General features: G+C 48.0%; 1 protein-coding gene across 1 annotated transcript in view; it reads right to left on the bottom strand.

Moving 5' to 3' along the window:
• Positions 1 to 21,384, bottom strand: part of MINDY4 (MINDY lysine 48 deubiquitinase 4) — a 129,444-nt gene that overhangs the window by 64,879 nt on the left and 43,181 nt on the right. The window contains exons 6-7 of the mRNA XM_019639880.1: positions 7,034 to 7,092; positions 1,987 to 2,093 (exon numbers count right to left, since the gene is read on the bottom strand). Of these exons, the coding sequence (XP_019495425.1) occupies positions 1,987 to 2,093; positions 7,034 to 7,092 (166 nt within the window). The remainder of the gene's footprint in view (positions 1 to 1,986; positions 2,094 to 7,033; positions 7,093 to 21,384) is intronic.

The raw sequence follows: 21,384 nt of genomic DNA, 5'->3' as shown, positions 1-21,384 counted from the left end.
ACTTGTTCTGTCAATAAAGTTTTATTGAAACACAGCAGTGCCCATTTGTTTACATATTGTCTATGTTTGCTTTTACATTATGGTGGCAGAGTTGAGTGGTTGCAACAGACAGCCAAAAACATACTATCTGGCCCCTTGAGAAAAAGTCTGTCTACCCTGCTCTTGTACAAGCCATTACTACATGTAAGAATCTCCTCTATAACATCATGTGCAAGTGGTCCCCCAAGACCTCCGCTTAAACACCCCAACCACCTAGTTGAAGGGGTTTCCTACCACCTCCCAAGGCAGCCCCTCCACTTTCTCACAGCTCTGTCTTCTCTAAACTTCTGGCTGATATTGAGCTCATTGTTCGTCTCCAGTCAACCCAAGCCCGGCCCCAGAGCCCCAGGAGGTAAGTGCCAACTACCACACACACACACACACACACACTGGCCCTCAGACAGGAAGTCAGAGCCTCTACCGGGATGTACTCTCCCCGTGCCAGCTACCTCCTCTCTCTCCACCATGATTTTACATCCAGGGGTCTCTGAAGGGCCAACATGTGAATTCTGATGCCACCTCCCCAGACCCCCCCCCCTCTGGGTCAGATCTTCCCTACAGACTCAGATTATTTCCCTCTAGAATTGGTTTTTCTTTTTCATTAAGTATAAGGAGAACCTCTGTGTCAGAGCATTTGTCTACATGTCATCAAATGTGGGCTGGCGGCACAGAAGGGCGAGAGATGGGTAAATTCACGCATCAGGGCTTCGTTCCCCTCCTTGCACCAACTACAGTCATCCATGTATTTGAACTGCGTTTCCTAAGAGCCTAGAATGATAGGAACTTGAGTTTTCTGACTGAAGCCCATGTCTGTTCTCTTAGTCACAGAATGGCTCCCAGCCAGGCTATTACCTGGTTCCAGGGTTACAAGCCAGGAAACAGCTCTACCTGCCATGATACGTAAGCCCTAGGCCCGCCTTTGCTCTGTGTGCGGCTCAGGTTTTCCAGCTGCTTTTGGAGATGCTACTGCTGGGTGGTCTTTAGGGGCCTCTAAGGACCCTTCCCAACATGTGAGTCCGCACTGCAGAGAATCACAACCCTGTGGCTACAGATGGTCAGATCACTTCCTCCCAGCTTCGGGGCCACTTCCACGTGTCTGACCCTCTGTGGTTTCAAAAGAAGGAAGGAAAAGGGAGGGGAGTGGAGGGGAAGGACAAAACCTCTAGAAAAACCTTTGACTTTTTGATCTGTGTACTGAGAAAATACTCAGTAAGTAGGAAGAGAAAGGGTTCAGCTGTGTCCCCAGGATTTTTATTTTTTCCTCCTGGATCCTGGCTGAAAAGCTAGTAGACGACAGCAGGAGCAGAATTCATCCCACAGGAACCACTGGCCAAGGGGAGGGGAGAGGCCACCTGGCAATTGAGGTGGTGAGGAATCCAGGACATCCCTGCACAGGAGGCTGCTGAGGCCAGGAACCTGCTCCCTAAGTCCTGTGACCAGGGGTCCCCTCCAGGAGGCCACTGGTGCGAACCCCGAGGGTACTGAAGAATTGTCAGCATCCTCCTGTCCTTCCTTCATTGCATCCCAGCCTGCGCCCAGAGACAAGTCCAGGAGCAGAGCCAGTCTAAAGAGGATAATTACTCTGCTCCATGCCAACTCTGGAGTGGCCCAGTGCAGACGTGACGAAGCAGCTCCGGACGAAAGAATGAGATCCTGAGATGTCTGAATGGGAGGAGGCTGAGACCTTTTGTCTCGGAGAGGGAATGGGAGGCACCAGGTCTAGGCCCCTGTTTTCCTGACTCTCTCAGTGCAGGTTCTCCTCTACATCACACCCAAATTCCCATTCTACCAATGACCCAGAGGTTATAATGAGATGGATGGGGCCAGAGGGATCAAACTCACCTCATTCGCACCAATTCAAATCAAGGAGTCTTCAATTCACACCACACCAATTCACACCCATTCAAACCAAGACGTATCAACTTACACCTCTAAGTTGACACCTACCTTTGCCACTGAGAGGTCGATGGGCTTTGACACTATTTGCAGTTTGGGCATTGATGGGGCTGGAGAGAGAATGACTTCTTCCCTTATCAGCTCATCCTCCACATCCTCTGAAAGAAAGCCGTCCTGTGTGAGCTCCTTGTGATAATTCACAGAGCACAGAATCTGAAGTCACTTAACATCAACAACAATGATGAGTTCTGAGACAGTTTGAATTAACAACGGGTTCCTCCATCATCCACCCCCCCGTCCCCTTCAGGGCTCCCAGGCCCTCATCAGAAGGAAAGTAGGCAGAGCCGACACAGCCCTCACTCCCTGTCCAAACCTCTCGCTGGTCCGTGCCTCAAGGATACTGGAGAGTGGGACTGGGCTACTGGTCCACTAGAAAGTTCTGCTTGTGGGCATGCAGTGAAACAAATGCCTAGGGCTTGAGCCATCGAGTCAGGCCCAGAAAAGCCTCGCCCAGACACCTGTCTTACGAAAGGTGGGCATAATGCACGAATCTGTCCCTCTGAGGACAGACATGGAGAGGGCAGAATTAGGAAAGGAAATGCCACCATTCATAATAGTAATAATAGTAATAATAATAATAATAAAAATTGGGTTGTCGGAAAAATCATGACATATTTTTTCTGTTTTTCGTTGCAAAAATGCGTCATGACTTTTCCGACAACTCAATAATAATAATAATAATAATAATAATAATAATAATGCTACTGTGGCTTTCGTTCATTAACCATTTGTGTTTTATCACCTAAGCCCCATAGTAGCCCCTGAGGGAGTAATTATCATACACCCCCTCCCAAATTACAGATGAGGAAACTGAGGTTTAGATAAGTTAAGTAACTGACCTAAAGTCACACAGATGGAAAGTGATAGAGATGGGATATAAACCCAGTCCTCACAGCTCTGCCATCCTACCAGCCACACCGCCCTGGACCTCCAGCCAAAACGGACACTAAGTCACACTCCGAATATAGTCCCCTTAGAGCTGGGGTGACTGACGCCCAGACAGGGTCCCACTGTGAGTCTTGGCAGCACCTGTGCCTCCCCAGCCCCGGCTGAGGCTCCCTCTTGTCCTCACAGCCCCTGCAGTAGCATTTACCAGAAAACTCAGAGGAAGGACCCAAGTGGAAACAGCCCAAGGCAATTATGCTGGCACACTGAGCAGGTTCAGTCTCCAGAGAGCCTCTGGAGACTTTCATTTTATTTTTCCCATTTCCCAAGATTAAATGGGTACTTTAAAAATGCACCACACTGCAGAGAAATCAACATTGTCTCCCATAATTCTGTGCATCTGGGGCTATAGACATGTCCCTGGCCCTGGCCCACAGCTTCTGGAGATGGTGTCCAGAGGCCAGCAGCCCCAGGACACATCTTATATCTTATTCCACAGCCTTCTTTTCTTCCTTGGAGGAGCAGGCATAGCGGGAGGCCAGCTCCTGGAGGCTCCGCCCACTGAAAAGGGGACAGATTTCACCTTTAGGCTGAAAACAATGTTTTTATGTAAGCCTGGGACTTAAATGAGAACCTGAATTTCAATGAGAACGCTTCGTAGCTAGGGTCTCTGAACAAACCGCCCTGGGACCATGGCCTTACAAAAATGCCCTGAAATAAAGACCAGGTGTTCACCCAGCAACACGCACAGGTCTTAAAATCACGGGGCTGGGTGGAGAAGGGAAGAAAGCAAATGAGATGTATATGCCTTACAAATACACGCGCACACACAACAACACTACACATGTTGCAAGGACATGCACCAGCAAAACGATATCGACTAAATACACGAGGATGGCTGCTTACGGAGAAGAGGGTCACGGGAGTGTGGGGTCGGGCTAAAGGAAAATACGGAAGGAAAAGTGAGAGCGAGGGAGGAGGAGGGAAGGGAGGAAGAAAAGGAGGGAGGGAGGTGAGGAGGGAGGGCAGGCTTTCCGAAAGTCAATACTGAGAACTTTGCTGGAGGAATAGAGAGAATTCAACTCTAGTCACCAGAGGCCCAAACAGAGGGAGCACGTCGTCTGAGTGATTCCACCAGGCTGCGAAAGGCTTCTTGCAATGCCTCGGGCCAGACTGTTTCCTGGAGGCACAGAGGAGACACTACTTAAGCCTACTCGGAGGCTTCTGTTTAGTCTGAGGTTGTCCAGGAGGGAGTCAGAGCTAAAACATGCTCTGCTCAGGCCCCATGAAGTCAGTCTGAGGATGGCAGCTGCGGCCCAAGGAAAGCGGGCCGGGTGGAGGCCCCAGGAGGAAGCAACGACGCTTGGTTTCTGCCAGGAGGGAGTTGGCCCTGGTGCAGAGAGTTGCTTCGGGACCACATAGCAGGCCTCAGGCCCAGATGTGGCGGGACCGCCATGCAAGGGAAAAACAAAGCACTGTAGAGTGACAAGTTGGCCAAGCGGACAAAACCGTCTGCAAATGCTGGCAGTTTGAGAGTGCTATTTTTAAGGCCCTGGGATAAAGGTCTGGCTGAAAAGAAGCAAGGGATTTTGTATCTCTTACCATTTTATTCACTCCTTGGAGGAAAACATATATAATAGAGGTCGTGTACCTCTTTTTCCAGGTGCCCACTCGGTAGGTATTTCTCACTGACTACAAGATATCTTCCCCTGGAAGTGCCGTAATGTCCCCGACTCAAGAATCTCAGCACTGCATCCCTCAAGTCTTAGGTTTTGGTAACAGACTCCATCTCCCCACCCCTCCAGCAGGGACCCAGGCTAAACCCACGACCCTCTCCCACACACCATGCAGCAGCAACCTCAGGTTACTCTGCCTCTAGGAGGTCCCCTACCTTGCTCAAGCCCTTTCTCTCTTCTCTGTTACAGAAACACGTCATGATTTTTCTACTTGTTCATCAAGCACTTTGCCCAGGATGTACCAGGGATTCTGTGCTCCAGGAATGATTAAAACACCACCCCTGCCTTCCAGGGGAGCCCCAAATAATATAACATAAGCTCTAAAATAGAGACGAGTGCAAAGGTTTTAAGAGCAGAGGGGGCAAGGCAAATAATTCTGCCTTGAAAGGGAAACGTCCCATTAGAGGTCAGTATTTGAGCAGGGTCTGGAAATACCCATAGCATTTCCCCAGCTAGAACAGTGGCCCAATCACCTCTTTTCTGGACCATTCCAACAGCCCCCTATCCAGTCTCCCAACATCCAGGCTCTTACTCCTAAAATCCGTCCAGAGGCAGCCCCAAACACACAGCATAGAGTCTTCATGTGCTCCTCACTGGCTAATGACTTAGTCAGACGCCAGACAGCGCCCAGGCCCATCCTCACCCTGCCACGGGCCACAGCCTTCGTTCCCAGCCTCATCTGCCCTTGGCCCCACGACTCCCCAACAGGCCAGTCGCCTCAAGCCAGTCTCTCTCTCTCACACCATGAGGTTTGTGTCCCATCTCTACTTGGCAAGACCTTTCCCATCTTTCAAAGCCCAATCTACATCCCGTCTCACTATGGACACTTCCAGGACCCTCCACGGAACTTGCTTTCATATGTCTCTTGAAGCAGTGAACAACTCTCGATCATGTGCTTCATGTGCTGCTATGGGAGGACACCTGTGTCCCACCCAACCCTGCCCTCCAGGAAGGCAGGGCCACTCTTTACTGGCCTCGATCTGCTCTCAGCCGTCCTGGACGTGCCCTGGCATGGGACAGCTTGCTGAATGGAACCAATGAAAACTGAACTGGGGTGGGGAGGAGAAGGCTGTTCCCCTAACCAGATTTCACTCCTTGCTTCTGTCCCCCACGCCAGAACTTCTCTTTCCTTTTCTCTTAGTGTCTGGGTTCTATGATGGCTTTTATCTCCTTCTCCATTCAAAGTCGTTAACTGAGCCGCTCGCAGAGAGGGGTCTGCCCCGCTCTGGAAAGCGCACACACACACTTCAAACAGCTGGGTTCTGAGAGACTTGCTAAAAGCCTTCCTTCTAATAGAAACCCTCTGGGTTCTAAAGGCCGGGAACTGCTTCGCTTTATGTCCAAACAAGAGTGGCTTTCACTGGAAAAATCTCAAAGCGAGGCGCTTTCCAGAAAGGCATCAGACGCCAGCACTTCCTGGCTCCGGGCTCCATTCTATATGGCCACGTGCAGAAAACTGCCCCATCCTGGGGAGGCCAAAGGATCCGCACCGGCCATTTCTGAAGATTAAAAACGGTGGACCTGTTACCTCTGAAGTGAGCTAAGCAGAATAAACAAACCTGCCTCCGTCCTTTAGCAGCCGGCCCTTGCCTTTCAACTTCATCAAAGCAAACTGTCAGAGAGCACATCTCACACAAACAACTTCTAAAGGGCACAAGGCTTTCTTCCTTCAGTTTAAAAGGGACTGCTTAAAAGGAGAGGGAAAGTGTGGGCACAGCCCCTATGTGCCCAAAGAGTCCGACAGATAAACGGCCGGCTTCCTCCTTTCCTGTCTGCTCGTTGGCTTGTTCTCCGCCATTCTACTGCTGCTTTTGCCAAGCCCTGCAAACACACTGGTCTTTGGGGAGCAGAGGATTACAGAGAGAGAGAGAAAAAGAAAATTGCTTCAAAAGTAAAGAGTGGGTGGCTATGTTCTCCCCCTTGATCCTGGAAGGTAGTTACACAGATGTGTACGTAGGTGAAAATGCACTGAGCACAAAAGTGTGCGCACTTAGGCACGTCACTGGTTGTACTTCACATCTCAAAAATACGTTGATAATTTTTTTTTTAAATGGACTTCCCCAGGCATAGCTGTACTCATATTTTGACTGAGAATGGTCTTCTGGAGACATTTGTAGGTTCTGAATGGCCTTAAGAGAACCTCCAAACACAGAAAAGGCTCCCCTGGTCACCCCCCGTGTGGATCCAGAAATGCTCAGCTTCTCATGAGAATTTCTCGGGGGGAGAAAGGCAGGCGGTACAAGGGGGCATCAGCCAAAGAGAGAGGAGTTGGCTCTGCTCACTGGGCCAACCCCTCCTTCCTGAGGTCAGGTGGGAAGAAAGAAACCCCTACCCCCACCATCCACACCCTCCCATATGGAGCAAACGAAGACCACAGGACCTGACGGGCACACCACAGAGGCAGCAGCCTCACCTACCGAGCTGCAGAGCACCCAGGTCACCATCGGCCTTGCTGGACACCGGCAGCTGATTTTTCCTAGAAAAAAAGACAATGTCAGTGTACCAGAGGAGAATGACAAAAAGACGCAAACAGCAGAGCAGAATGAAGGCAGTACCGGAAGGGGGTTCAGGAGATGGGTTCCCTCTAGCCCTGGACCTGTTTTCTGTGTGTGCCCTGCACTGGTCACTCTCCCTCTCTGAGCCACAAGTTCCATATTGGGTGGGACCAAGCCATTTTTCAGTGCTGTGTTCTCACAGACAGAGGGACAGGGACACACACACAAACACACACACACCAGCCAATACGGGATGGTCAACCCTATAATCTGACACTTGCCAAGAACCTAATGCAAGTTAATTTGCTGATGTCACCATGATACTGCTGGGAAACACACACACACACACACACACACACACACACACACACACACACACACACACCAAGTTCTTGTAATCATTACACAGATTGTTTTCATCTTATCTCTATTTTTTCTTTTTTTTTTGGTTTCCTTTCTCTCATCATTCCTGTAAAGCTCTCAGCCACCATTTATAAGAAACCTCTAAAATGCACCAAAGAACCTGTCCTGTATCCTTCTCTTACCTGGAAAACTGTCCTGTGATTCTGATTTGTAAATTCAGGTGTGTGCATGAGGAACTTTCTTTAAACGATCTACCTATATGTTACCTCTCTTTTGGGTTTTCTTTCCCCCTCCAGCATGCCTCCATCTGAACGAAAGTAAAATCATTTTCTAAAAAGAATGTATTCAAAATAACCATATGAGATCACTCTCTGAAAATGCATTGACTATGTTAAAAAAAATGACAGCTCTTTTGATGGGGGCATTGAAATATTTTTCCTCCAACATCCTTGCAGGGTAAGATATGATTGAAGTAACAATCGTAATCTTGCCACGGTACGTTCTATTGAATTGGCTTCCTCCTGAAGATGTATGAAGGGGCGTGAGTGGAAGATGGCCGGGGACGTGCAGTACCAGATCCGAGCACATGCTGCTTTGGGCTCCGGGTTTCCTTCTCTGGTCCTGGAACACAGACCTCCTTCCCACTCCGCCCAGGCAGCCCTGCTCCTCCCCTCGTCCTCCCCCACCCATCAAGCCCATTTTCCTCCATTTGAAACTGTCAAATTCCGACGCCCCTGCGCTACCAGGATTCTGCAAGCGTTCTTGTGGGGCATGGTGAGAGAAGGAGCTGGAAGGAGGAGCTGAGACGTGGAGGGGCGGCAGAGGGCGTGAAAGGGGGGCAACGCCGAGGCTGTGTCAGAGCCACCCCTCGCCAGCCCCCAGCACTGTCATCAAAAGCCCCCTTCAAAGGTTCCCAATCCTTCAAAGGCTCTCCATCATGAACACTAATCATATTCACAAATGATTCAAAAATGATGGCAATAATAACAGCAACTACTGTTCTCTGACACCCAGTTCCAGGCGCTGTCCTGAGTGTTTTGCAAGCATCCAAAGTCTTCTGCTTCTCAGAACAGCCTCATGAAGTACAGTTACCGCACCAAGTCTCAGAGAGGTCTTGTAATTTCCCCAGAGTTACACAGCAAGTAAGTGGCAGCACAGGAATTGGGACCCAGGCAACGACTCCAAAGACCACCACATACACTGCTTCCATGGAAAGTGAGGTCCGGGCCATTGGGGTGCCCCACGGGCTATCTACGACCTGGCCACCAGCTGCCCCAGCCTCATCCCTCTCTGTACCCTCACATCCACCTGCAGTACCACCCTGCTGAGCATCTCAGGCCCATGCCTCTATACGTTTTCATAAGCTGTTCACTGCACCTAGAAGATCCTTTGGCAAACTCATACTAATCCTCTACAGCCCAGCTGGGCCGTCACCTCCCTCTCAACTCCAAAATGCGTTCATTCATTTCTTCACTCACTCACCCAGCAAACATGTGGCAGTTACCCAGCAGGCCTGTCTCCCTGCCAAACGGAGACCCAGCCATGTAAAACGAACAGACATAAACTGCGACATGAGGCGGTGTGGTAGGCTACATCAATGGCCCCCAATGATACCCATGCGCTAAAACCTGTGAATGGCACCTTGCAAACTGATTAAGTTAAGGCTCTCGAGATGGAGGAGGGTATTCTGATTTATCCAGGTGGGGACGAGTGTAATTACAAGCGTCCTTATAAGAGGGAAGCCGGGGATTTGACCCAGAGGAGGAGAGCTGATGTGATGACGAAAGCAGAGATCCGAGCCACGCCCTTTGATATTGGAAGAAGGGGCCACAAGGCAAGGAATGGGAGTGGCCACTGTAAGTTGAAGAAGGTGAGGAAACAGAGTCTCCCCTAGCGCCTCCAGAAAGAACCAGCCCTGCCAACACCTTGACTTCAGCCCAGGGGAAGTGGTTTCAGACTTCAGTCCTCCAGAGCAGGGAGAGCAGAATAAATTTGTGTTGCTTTAAGCCACGAAGTTTCTGGTAATTTGCTACAGCAACCACAGGAAACCACTGCTGGTAAGAGAAGTCACTGAGGAGGAGGAACACAGGACGGCAAGATTCTCCTGGTCACCTCTGTATCCGTGTGCCCAGCACCTAGTCCGTGCTCCATAAATGGGCACCAAGTATCGCGTGGCCCTCATAGAAGCTAGGTGACTAACACAAGTCACACAACTTAGAAGTGCCAGAGCCAGGACTCAAACCCAGTATTAAATAAATACTCTATTTTGGTCTTTATTCTATTTTTCGCTTTCTTCCGCTGTCCAGAACTCTCTATGGCTCCCTGTGGACCATGGGACCAAGTCCAAACCTCCCAAGTGCCCCCACACACACACTCCGGCTCCTGAGAGTAAAGCCACGAGGCACACAGGTGGCCGCGAGTTGTGGTGAGAGGGTGGGGGTGATGTTCCCACTGTGCAGGGTACAGTGGGGCGCTCCGGGTCACGAGGCTTCCACCCGGAGCCTCATCCATCAGCTTCAAGAACTCACTTAGATGCTTTGCCCATTTCCCACAGATCTCATCACCAGAGGAGGCTTCAAGTACGCTCACACTCAGGGAATGTGCCTATTGTTCCTTTCATGTGTCCCTTTGTGGCATAAGCTTTACAAAGTTTAAAAGGTCAGTTTAAAAGCATGTTCTTGCCTTTGAGTGAAAACTATTATGAAAAACAAAGACAGAAAGATAAATCAAGGATTCCAAACACCGTTTCAAAATGTGATTGTGCAGACAACCCAGAGACATGTGTCAATGTGTGCATCTAATAAATCCGTAGGAGGCAGGCCACAGACACCCAGCTCGCCTGCTGTGTCTGGGGCCTCCACTTCCCATCCACACTCTTCTCTGTGACCCCAGAGGACAGGCAAGGGCTGGGGCACTGCAGGTGTTCAGAGCTACCTGGGGCCAGGACGCAGTCCCTGGGTAACTGAATCTTGGCTGAGTGGAATGGGCCACTCGGAGGCCTGAGTTCTTGTCCCTGCTCCTGCCACTCCGCGCGACCTTGGGCAAGCCACTTACGTATGCTCTGTGGGCATCGGGCGCCTCTCTGTGTCTCGGAAGAAGGCTGAGCATGTCCACCCACTGTGGGAGAAGATCACGTTCAAGGGTTCTGAGAGGACGGCCTCGCCCGGGCCATGCTGTTCTTGAAGATGCTCTAGTGCTAATAACATCCCAGCACCCAGGATATTTCTCCAGTTCCTAACATAAGAACAGAGACGAGGAGACGCTTCTTCCTGTATGTTTGGTCCTGGACACTTGGCTAAATTGGTTATGGATTCTAAAAGCAAAGGTGCCCCACGTGAATAAAGATTCTGATCACTTTCTATATGTTCTTCTACTGGATGAAAATGCAGACTCCAGTGTGAATGAAGTCCAAATGGACCCCCACTCATGGAGCACAAGAATCCAGAATATAAGAAATTAACATACAATTTCCCAAGCCAGTGATAGCCCAGCAACCTAACCAAAGCAATGGGAAATTATCTGGAGGGCACTTCCACAAAGCAGGTCACACAAGATTCCCAGGGTGGAGGAGAGAGATTTCTTTTTTAGAGTCCCACTGAAAATATGTACAAAAGACTATTAAATATATTAAGAAAATGATGCACATAAGTGAGAGCCGGCTAACACAACAAATAGGACCCCAGGAACTCGAGATAACAGAACAAAAACCTAGAAGTCTTGTAATTTGAGATAGTAGAGAAACTTTTTTAAAAAAAGAAATGAAAACCATAAGAAAAGAAAAAGACTATGAGAAAAGAATGGGCAGCTTTGAAAAGTAAATACAGTCATAGAAATCAAATGGGCATATATATGGACATATAATGATGGTGATGGTTAACACCATATTAAATATATATATATATATATATATATATATTTTTAATCTGTGACTCTGCTTCTAGAGGAGGAAGGAAAGGAGGAAAGTGGGAGGGAGGGATAAATAACAAAAAGCTCTTCTCTTATAGAATACCGTCAGCTAATGGATGTAAAAGGAATGACAAAAATTCAAAAATCCCCATTTTATAAACTCCTAATATGGAAAAAGATCATTGATGGATGCTAAAACCACTGGTTGAGAGGTTTCTGAGGAACAAGATATTTGCACAGTCCGAAGGGTACAGGTTCCTTATTAATTGCAAAAGGAAAGTTACCTTTTTAGTGCTGAACAAACGGCTCTAGTGGAGTGATCCAACTCAGCATCACCAAAAATAAAACAAACTGACCTATGTGCTCCTGGAGTGATGTAATGGGAAACACACAGCATCACTTATGCATCGTCTTTGCCAAAATTCGTTCCCATAAATCTAATCATGAAACAGGCATATCTGAAATGTGCTCATTCTATAAGACAACAAGACCACACTTATGATGAGAAACTTAAAAAGTAGGGAAAATTGTTTGAGATTAAAAGAGACTAGAGAGGGGCCAGACAAGTGGAGTGTTGGTTAAAAGTTGGCTTGAGATGCCAGCTCTGAACAGCAGGGTTCTGGTTCAGAGCCCACATAAGGGCCAGTGACGCTGCTCCCTCTACAGCTAAAATGGTGAACAACAGCTCGACCTGGAGCTGGGCTGCCGTGAGTTGCCGGCGATGGCGTGCAGTGGGCTGCCATAAGCTACTGTGAGTGGCTGGCAGCCAGCATGAGCCACCATGAGCGGCCGTCCAGAGGTCGACAACTGATCTGCCTCACCCGGGAAGCAACATCCTCCACAACATGGGCCAGTGAAGCAACGTCCTCCACAACTAGACTGAAGAACAAAAAAAGGACAGCAACTTGTCTGTTCCCCTTCCCTGATTCCCCAATAAAATCTTTAAAAAAAAAAGAGAGAGACTAGAGAGACGTGGTGACCAAATAAAAGTGAACATTGAATGGATCCTAGATTGAAAAAACTAAAGCCTAAAAGAACATTTTTGGAGTCATTTGAAAGAAATTTGATTATGCGATTTTATATTAGCTGATATTATTGAATCAATGTGAAATTTCTTGGGTGTGATAATGGTACTGTGGTTATGTAGGAGAATGTTCTTGTCCTTAGCTGAAATATTTAGGGGTGAAATGTCATGATATCTGAATTTTACTTTCAAATGGATGTGTGTGTTACAAAAACATGTAACATATATGGGAGAGGGAAAAAGAGAAGAGAGAGAGAAATGAGACAAAACCTTAGAATTGCTAAATGTAGGTAAAGGTTATATAAGTGTGTCTTGCACTATTCTTTCAACTTTTCTACAGGTGAGAGCTTTTTTAAGATTGGGAAAATACCATTTGGTAAGTTTAAACAAGAGATCAGATACAATGAAGAGGTAGGAAATTACCAGGAGCTATTAGATGACGTTACCCAGAATGCAACTCAGTCAGAAGAGAGATAAAGTAGATGAAAGAGAAAATAGAGGAGACATGGCGAGGAAAAAATTTTAAGGCCAATATACATCTAAAAGGAGTTCCAGCAGGAAATAATAAAGAGAATATAAGAAAGGGAATTGCTGAAAAGACAATTGCTAAGAACTTACCAGACAAGAACCCTCACAGAAACATGTCATATTGACGCTGCCAGCATACCAAAGACAATGAGAAAAATCTTAGCGAGAGGTAGACTACCCATAAGCAACAATTAAACAAGAAACATTTTTAATATCCAAAATATTAAAAGGACTAAATAAAGACATTTTCATACAAAGACTAAATAAGTGTATTTAGCATCACAGACCTTCCTAGAATGACCTACCAACGGACTTACTCCAGGAAGAAGGAAATTGAACCCAGAAGGAAAGTGAGATGAGAAAAAGGGGAAAACAAAACAAAACCTGCACTTAGATAAATCTACATGAGAGCTTACAATAAAAATAATAACAATGGCAACTAATTTGGGGTAGTTAAAAACAAAGGGCTAATATTACTAGACAATAATAAATAGGGAACATGGGAAGGGTCACAGCTTTCTAAAATCCTTGCATTTTTTGAGGGGGTAGAGAGATTGATTAAACTTAGTCATAACCAAGAATATAAGCATAACCATTAAAATAGTAAAAATATAATGTATAACTTCTAAATCAAAAAGCAGAAGAAGAAAACAAAATACTTATCAGTTAATTCACAAGAAAGACGTGCCATTGTGGAAAACCATTTGGCAGTTCCTCAAAAAGTTAAACATAGAATTACCATACGCCCCTTGCTTTTCCTCTCCTAGGTATTCATCCGAAAGAATTGAGACAGGGACACATGTTCAGGGCAGCACTGTACTCAATAGCCAAAAGGTGGAAACAACTCAAATGTCCACCAATAGATGAATGGGTAAACAAAATGTTATATTCATACAATGGAATGTTACTCTGCCATAAAAAGGAATAAAGCACTGACACGTGTTACAACACGGATGAACCTCAAAAACATGATGCTAAATGAAAGAAGCCAGAGACAAAAGGTCACATATTCTATGATCCCATGTATGTGAAGTGCTGTAGAAAGGTGGCTGTCAGGGGCTGGGGGTGGGAGGGATGGGGAGACACTGCTTAATTGGAAGAGATTTTACTTTGAAGAGAAGACAATGTTTTAGAAATAGAGATTGTGGCTACACAACATTGTAAATGTACCAAATGCCACTGAATTGTTCATCTTAAAATGGTTAATTTTAAAATAGAAAGGAAGAAAAAGAAATAAAGAAAAAGGGTGACAAAATTAAAGTATAAAATACAATAGGACAAATGATTTCAAGTACATCAGTAATTATAATAAGGCAAATAAATTAACCTTGTCAGTAAACAAAAGACACTTAGACTGGATTTTTTAAATTAGCAATATGCTATTTCACAAGATACATGACACAAAAAGTGAAGAGTAAAGCACAGGGAAAAATGTATCACTTGTATGCCAACCATTTAAAAGCTAATGTAGGGCCAGCCGAGTGGTGCATTGGTTAAGAGCTGGCTTGTGACGCCAGCTCTGAGCAGCAGGGCCCCAGTTCGGATCCCACATGTGGGCCAGTGACACTGCCCTCTACAGCTAAGATGGTGAACAACAGCTCGACCTGGAGCTGGGCTGCCATGAGTGGCCAGCGGCATAGGCTGCAGTGAAGCTGCAGTAGGCTGCCATAAGCTACCGTGTGTGGCCAGCAGCCAATGTGAGCTGCCAAGAGCCGCCGTGAGCGGCCGTCCAATGGCCGGCAAGTGACTGCCTCACCTGGGAAGAGCGCAATGATAATACCAACATGGGCCAGTGAAGCAATGTCCTCCACAACTAGACTGAAGAACAAAAGGACAGCAACTTGTCTGTTCCCCTTCCCCTGGTTCCCCAGCACTGTTCCCATCCCCCAATAAAATCTTTAAAAAAATTTTTTTAATTAAAAAAAATAAAAGCTAATGTAGCTAAACACTATCAGATTAAAAAAAGACTTTGGGATAAAAAGAATTATTAGTAATAAACTTATTTGTTACAGAATAAAAAACAGAACAACTCAAGAAGAAAATTTGGACATCGTGAAACCTCTATGAAATGAGGTTAATAATCCTGCCTCAAATCATCGCGGTGAGAATTAACTTAACATGTTAAGTACTAAGAATAGTGCCTGACACACAGTAATTGCTACGTAATAGCTGAGATGATGATGGTGGTGGTGGTGGTCGTTAATGAGGCTAGAAGAACCTTGAGTCCAAAACCTAACACCTATAAATGTAAGCGCAAAAATATGAAATAATAGACAACTGCAACACCCATGAGTTTGAAGAAAATTATGACCAAGTGGGGATGCAAGAACATTTTAACACTAAAAAAAAAAAAAATCTAATAATGTAATTCACACCAACAGGCGAGAGGGGAAAAACGTAAAAATCATCTCCATACATGCAGAACAAGCATCTGATGAAAATAAATACTCATGCCTATTTTCAAAACAAGAATTGAGCAAGCTCAAGGGGAGGGAAGGCTTTTGCTTTACTCGACATAGATCTGAGCCCCACAGAGCATCCAACCACTGAAGCCCTGGGGGCACTCCTACTGGAGGCAGTGGCCACATGAGGAAGCCCACATCCCACAAGATGCAAAGATACACTACAGACACACAAGAGGCAACACGTGACACGGACAACCACGGCGCCCGAGTCCTGCTTTCCTCACCCGGGTTCAGCACACTCTTGCTACTATCCCTCTTCAAACAGAACATCCTTTTGGAATAAACCCGAGGGCTCGATGCTAATGAAGCAGAGAGTTGCTCTGTTGTCCGTGGACACAGGAATTGGACAGACAAGCCATCGGACCAGCTCGTACCAAAGACTGGTATCAGCTGACGATACACTAATCGCCCTGGGTCTTGACCTCCCTTTGGCCAGAATCAGCTCTGGGAAGCTGCAAGGACCGAAAGGCCTGGTGATTGTGGGCTTCAGCTCTTCAGACCCACCCGCCCCCAACCGCAGCAGCTTCTGGACCACGTGCCCCTTTAGCAAGCCTTGAGGAGCAACTGTGCTGGGCTGCTTCCTGCTTTCCCTACAGTGACTCCCCACAGCCCTTGTGCTGCTTAAAACTCCTCAAAGACTGGACTTTGGGAGGAGTATGCCTGAGTGAGGCGGATCCCTGCGGGCAAGCTGATTTAAAAAGAACTTTTTGTTTTGTCCAAGTTCTCCATGGAAGATTTTTTTTTCTTTCCACTTTCCTGCTTTCCGTTTCTCTTTGGCTTCCTAGAGAGGCTCCGCCAAGCTCCCCCAGAAAAGACGAGGTGCAGAATCATGGTGAGCTAGACTTGGAAGGTGCTGAGGGTGTCGCCAGGCATAGCCATGGCTTTCACAGATGAGGAAACCGAGCTCTGAAGCGACAAAGCACCTTCTCCAGGGTCTTCACCTCCCAGGAGCTCAGTCCGGTCCATGTCCCGGAGGCGCTCCACCTCCCGGGGCTGCCAAATAGGCAGGCGTTTTTAAAATTAAGCCACAGAGAACACGACTTCTCATTAAGGGTTGGGTTATCGAGAAGTCATCGTGTGCGTTAACCATCACAATGTGTAGCGACTTTAACAGATCTGTTTTATACCCTGCAGTTGCCAGTTCTGCTGACCTTCAACATATAAAAAGAATCTTTTTTTTTTTTCCTCTCTCTTTTCTTGTCTCTTAAGGATATGGAAAACCTGACTAGAATTGCCTGGTCTGACATTTCCTGTGACAAAGCGCTCTGTTTGGAATACTGTGAAAGCAATCTGCCTTAACAATTCAACCCAAATAAATTATCTTCCTGAAACTAGTGAAAAAAAAAACTTAATTGGGAAATTAGGCTGCATACCCAAGTCTCTCTCATCCGGGTCCATGATGACAAAGGTTGGACAAAGATAGGGATCGCCTGGTGAGGACAGATATGCGGGGGGAGCGGGGGGACATTGATGGCCCTGCATCCTCCTGCCTCCTGGAAAAGCCATCGGCTCAGCCTGTCTAGCTGGAGAGAAGACACGTTGTACTCCCTCCCGCCCCCTGAACCATTGTTCTTCGGGGGTGATTTCTCGGCTTAACCATCCTTCCGTGCGGCCCCTCCCCACAGGCTTGGGCACACGCCCTTGACGAGAAGCGTGCAGAGCAAACGCAAGATCCAAAACCGAGTCCAACATGTCTCCTTGCTCGCACACTCCGGGGAGAGAAGCCGTTTAACCCGGTCACCAAGACATCAGACTGGGAGGGTTTCTCAAGGGCACACAAGTGGCAAAACAAAACTGAATCCGACGAGACCTTCCCTGATAGGATTCTGCATCCTCCCAACGGGGCACAAGGCCTTGGCATACAACTAGTGTGTTCTGGACGCTCCGTCTGGAAGCTGAGGCGTGCTCAGAGGTCCCTAGATGTGGCCACCCACCTGAAAGAGCTGGAACAGCTAACCTAGACCAATTAGTTTAATCCTGTGGCCCTGTCAGGGGTGGGGGTGGAGTGGGGTAGGGAGCGGAGCTTTTGCCAAAACTCCCCGCTCCCCCCTAGTGGTGGGCAGAGCCAGAAAAAGAATTTTAGGCTCCACACTCACCCGGTTAATTTTCATCTATGCCATGCTGGGTGCCAGAGGCACTGACTGCATTTTCTTAGGACCCAAAGCACATTAGGACAGGTTGGTCACTCTCCCCTTAGGGCACCTAAGCTAGCAGGGCTTTGTGGTTCGCCCAATTCCTTTCTCCCTGCCCTTCCCCTGGGCTGCAGTTCCCTAGGTGTGGCTGAGCTCAGCTCCACCAGGAGACCGGAGAGGCAGGCTTTGCTCAACAGGCAGTAAATAGGAGGGTAGAGATGATTTACTCCCGGGAAAGGAAAGAAAAATATCCTCTTGAGGGAAAAGTGGTTTCCGTGGGGTACATCTCTGACACATGGCCAAGTCCACTGAGTAACCATGCTTTCACCTGAGATGCGCAGCTCGCCGGGCAGAAAGGCACCGGTCCATGAGCTCCCTTCTCCTTGGTCGTGCCCCGCCCCTCTACCCACCAGCAGGTGGCTGCCTGGCTCCGCCAAGCCCAACCATCGAGAGGTGCTCCACAAGCCCAGTGATTAGGGCCAGAGCTGGAGACGTGCCGTGGCGCCTGGCCCAGGCCGCAGGGACCCCCGGTGGGAGCCCCGGTCTGCACACCCAGCAGGCGGGGTCACTGAGGCTGCCTCCGAGTAGGGCTCCTGGCATTGGAGTGAGGACCCAGTCCTTGTCTGGGAGAGACAGACTCCTCCCCCACCCCCCCACCCCGCCCTGCCCTCCCCGAGGCTGGTGTGAGACACCAGGGTGGAAAGGATTGCCTCTACACCTTGGCCCCATCCCAGGGCATCTAAAGTCACACTTGGAGTTATAAAAGGGAAGGTTCTAACATGCCGCCCGAGAGACATTACATAAGAGTTGCCGCCGGTTTCCATAGTGGCCTGGAAAGCTGTGTGGAGATGTTGACTTGGCTGCTAGGAGAAGCTGCTTTCTGGCACCAGCCCTGCCCTTTCCTGACCTAATAAACGCCAAAATATCCAGGGAAGGGGCTGCCCCTGTGGTGGAGGCCGGCTTTCTCGGAGAGCCATTACACATGAAATCCACTTAGGTTCTGGTTGGGTAAGTATGCCAAAGGGTGGCTTCAAACAACTCCTGGGATGAAATAGTTTCAGTTTGAACTCACAGGACATTCCCCTGCATAAGCATCAGTAAAAGGGGCCGCGAGCGGCGAGTCTGAAACGACACTGTCCGGGTGCCAGGTTAACTTCGTATCAATTTGAAAATAAAGATATTTGGGTTCATTTATTTTTTTCGGAAAGGTTAAGGAGGCTTACGCTTAAATAACACTTATTCTTGGAGCTCACATCTTTCCCCAAGTGGCCCTGGGGGGAACAGTCACCTTCCCTGGGTTTCCATTTTCCTTCCTGGGACGTTCTAGGGGTTCTAAATGTTCTACCGTTTCTTGCTCTCACGATAATAATCATTTGTCCGGGAGGTTATTTCTACTTTACCAAGCATTTGCAAAGCACGGTTTTCAATTTGGTTCTCACAGAAGGCCTTTGTGGGAGGCGGCATGGGGACACTTAGCCCTATTTTCACAAATGAAAAATACCGAGGATCAGAAAATTGGAAGCTGTGCAACACGAACCAGTCTGAAACCCACGGGTCCATGGTGACATGAGGAAATTCAGCAACAATACAGTGAATCATTCACAAGGCTTAAACTGTTCATTTTAAAGGTAGGTTGGACTTTTATTGTAAGACTATATCTATATTTAAATTTTATGAAATTGTTTTAATATTCTTACTTAGCCAGAAAAATAAATAATAACCACCTAAATAGCGTGTGATTTACCGTGAAGTTGGCGGGGCTTAAGCTTCAGGGACCTACACTGGCACAGGCCCCTTTCCAAGAGGCTCCGGCTATCCATTAGCATGGTCTTCTATTTTTGTCAAATTGTGAAAAATTAGGTACTTTTATGTGCTTTGTCTTAAGGAAGCCACCCAAACCGTGTTAGCCGCAGGCCCACAAGGTCTGAACCTGAGCCTGAAGTTGGTCGCCCAGGGTTTTATTCTCGGTTTTGTTTTGCGGGCCCATGAATCCCCAGTGGCCCGCGGCACCGGACGGTCCAACCCCAAGACCCTAGAATGGCCTTACCCTAGTTCTTACAGAGAAAGGCCCAGCCACAACGGGCTCCTGGAGCACTTGTCATCCACCTCATCACACTGCCCCATCACAAAGCAGGAATCTCTAGGAAATTTTGACCTACTCCAAAAGTACAGATGACTGGCTGTTCTCTGGGCATTTCTTAGAAAAAGGAGAAAGAAACATGTTGCTTTAAACCCAAGTTAGCTTTTCAAACTTGGAGCATTACGCCACGGATGCACATAGAGCCAGAGAGCTGTGGAGTTTCCATGGGTGAGCCAGCCCCGACGCAGGACAAGCACATCCTGAGCTAAAATTAGATGTGTCCCCGAGCCAGCTGGGCGGCCACCCTGTGCCGGTCCTGGCGGCCGTTTTCACTTGAAATGGGGTGTGAGGGTACCCTAGGTACCAACCAGAGTGTGGGTCTCCCTCCTCACCCTTCTGGGGTTACCACCCCATCTTCTAATGAGGGTTCCCAGTTCTTCAGCCCAGATGGCTCGTGGGTATGGGGCCCGGCAGGTGGAGGTATTCAGTAGGGAGCTAGGCCATGGCTAAGAATAGCCCCTCAAAGGTGGGAAATCTGTGCTGGAACTTTCCACGATCCCAGAAGCAGAAGCGCACAGGGCCCACCTCATGGAAGTCAGGAAGTGGGGACTGAGAATGTTAACATAGGGCAAGCGTTCACTCCTTAAGAGGTAACAATATTTTATGTGAGTAAGAGAGAAGGAAAAAAAAAATCAAAGCAGCACAACCTCTCTTCTCCTTAATAGAGAAACTTCTGCAGACGTAGACTGAGGCCCTTTGGCAAGGCTCTGCTTTCCTGGTTTCCAGGGATCAGAATCCAAATAACACAGGCAGAGACTGAAAGCACACAGCCTCCAAAACCCCTTGGAGTCCCCACTTCTCCAGGCTGCACCCTCACGCCACCGGTACCTATCCCCGGTGGGGCAGACCTGCGGGGCCTACAGACCACATTCCCTTCTGGATCGCGTGGGCGGGAAAAGGCCCCGGCAACTCGGCCGACAGGAAGCGCTTTGACCAAAGGTATCTGGAGGTTTTTCCAGAACAAACACAAAAACCATGTGAAGCAGCTGGACCCATGTCGGGCAGTCTCCTGTTGGAAATGTCACGTTGAGCCTGGTGATGTGGGTGTTATCAAAGGATTCGGGGCTTTGAGAAAACATCCAGAGGGTCCGGGGCGGGGAGCCACAGCCAGCTAGTGCTGCCAGACTGTGGGGGTGCGGATTCCAGTCCCAGCAGCGGGGGTGGGGGGGTGAGGGCGGGAGTCTGGCGAGGAAGAGTAGGAATCAGCTTCGTAATGCCCACTGAAAGGATGAAGCTGAAAGGGGCCTCTTTCTGCGCATCCGGAAAATGTATATAAACTATTGTTTCTGTAACAGCCAGCGGGTTCCGAGGAGGTCAGAGGGCTTCTGTGTTACATCCCATAGATGACCGAAGAGGCTCCCACGCCCCCCGGTCCCCAGCGTGCCGGGCTGTTCCCTCGGTGCTTCTTAGGCTAGCCTCTGTTCTCTATCAGCACCTCAAACAGATTCCAGCATTTAGGGATGCACTATGACATTGTGACACTTCTTTAAGACCCTTACTGAGAGACAGAAGACAGCTCCTACTGACTATTCATTTTGCCTATTTTTTGCATGTGTTTTGTATTTTCCCTTATTATTCTGAAAAATGCTAAACCCACAGGAAAACCACAAGACTAACACAATGAATACCACTATACCCTTCACTTCCAGGGACAAATGGTTAAGATTTTGTCATATGTACTTTCTCTCTCTCTCTCTCTCTCTCTCTCTCTCTCT

The sequence above is a fragment of the Hipposideros armiger genome, unplaced genomic scaffold (genome assembly GCF_001890085.2).
Source record: "Hipposideros armiger isolate ML-2016 unplaced genomic scaffold, ASM189008v1 scaffold_47, whole genome shotgun sequence".
Taxonomy (NCBI): domain Eukaryota; kingdom Metazoa; phylum Chordata; class Mammalia; order Chiroptera; family Hipposideridae; genus Hipposideros; species Hipposideros armiger.
This window is presented reverse-complemented; position numbering and strand designations above follow the sequence as displayed.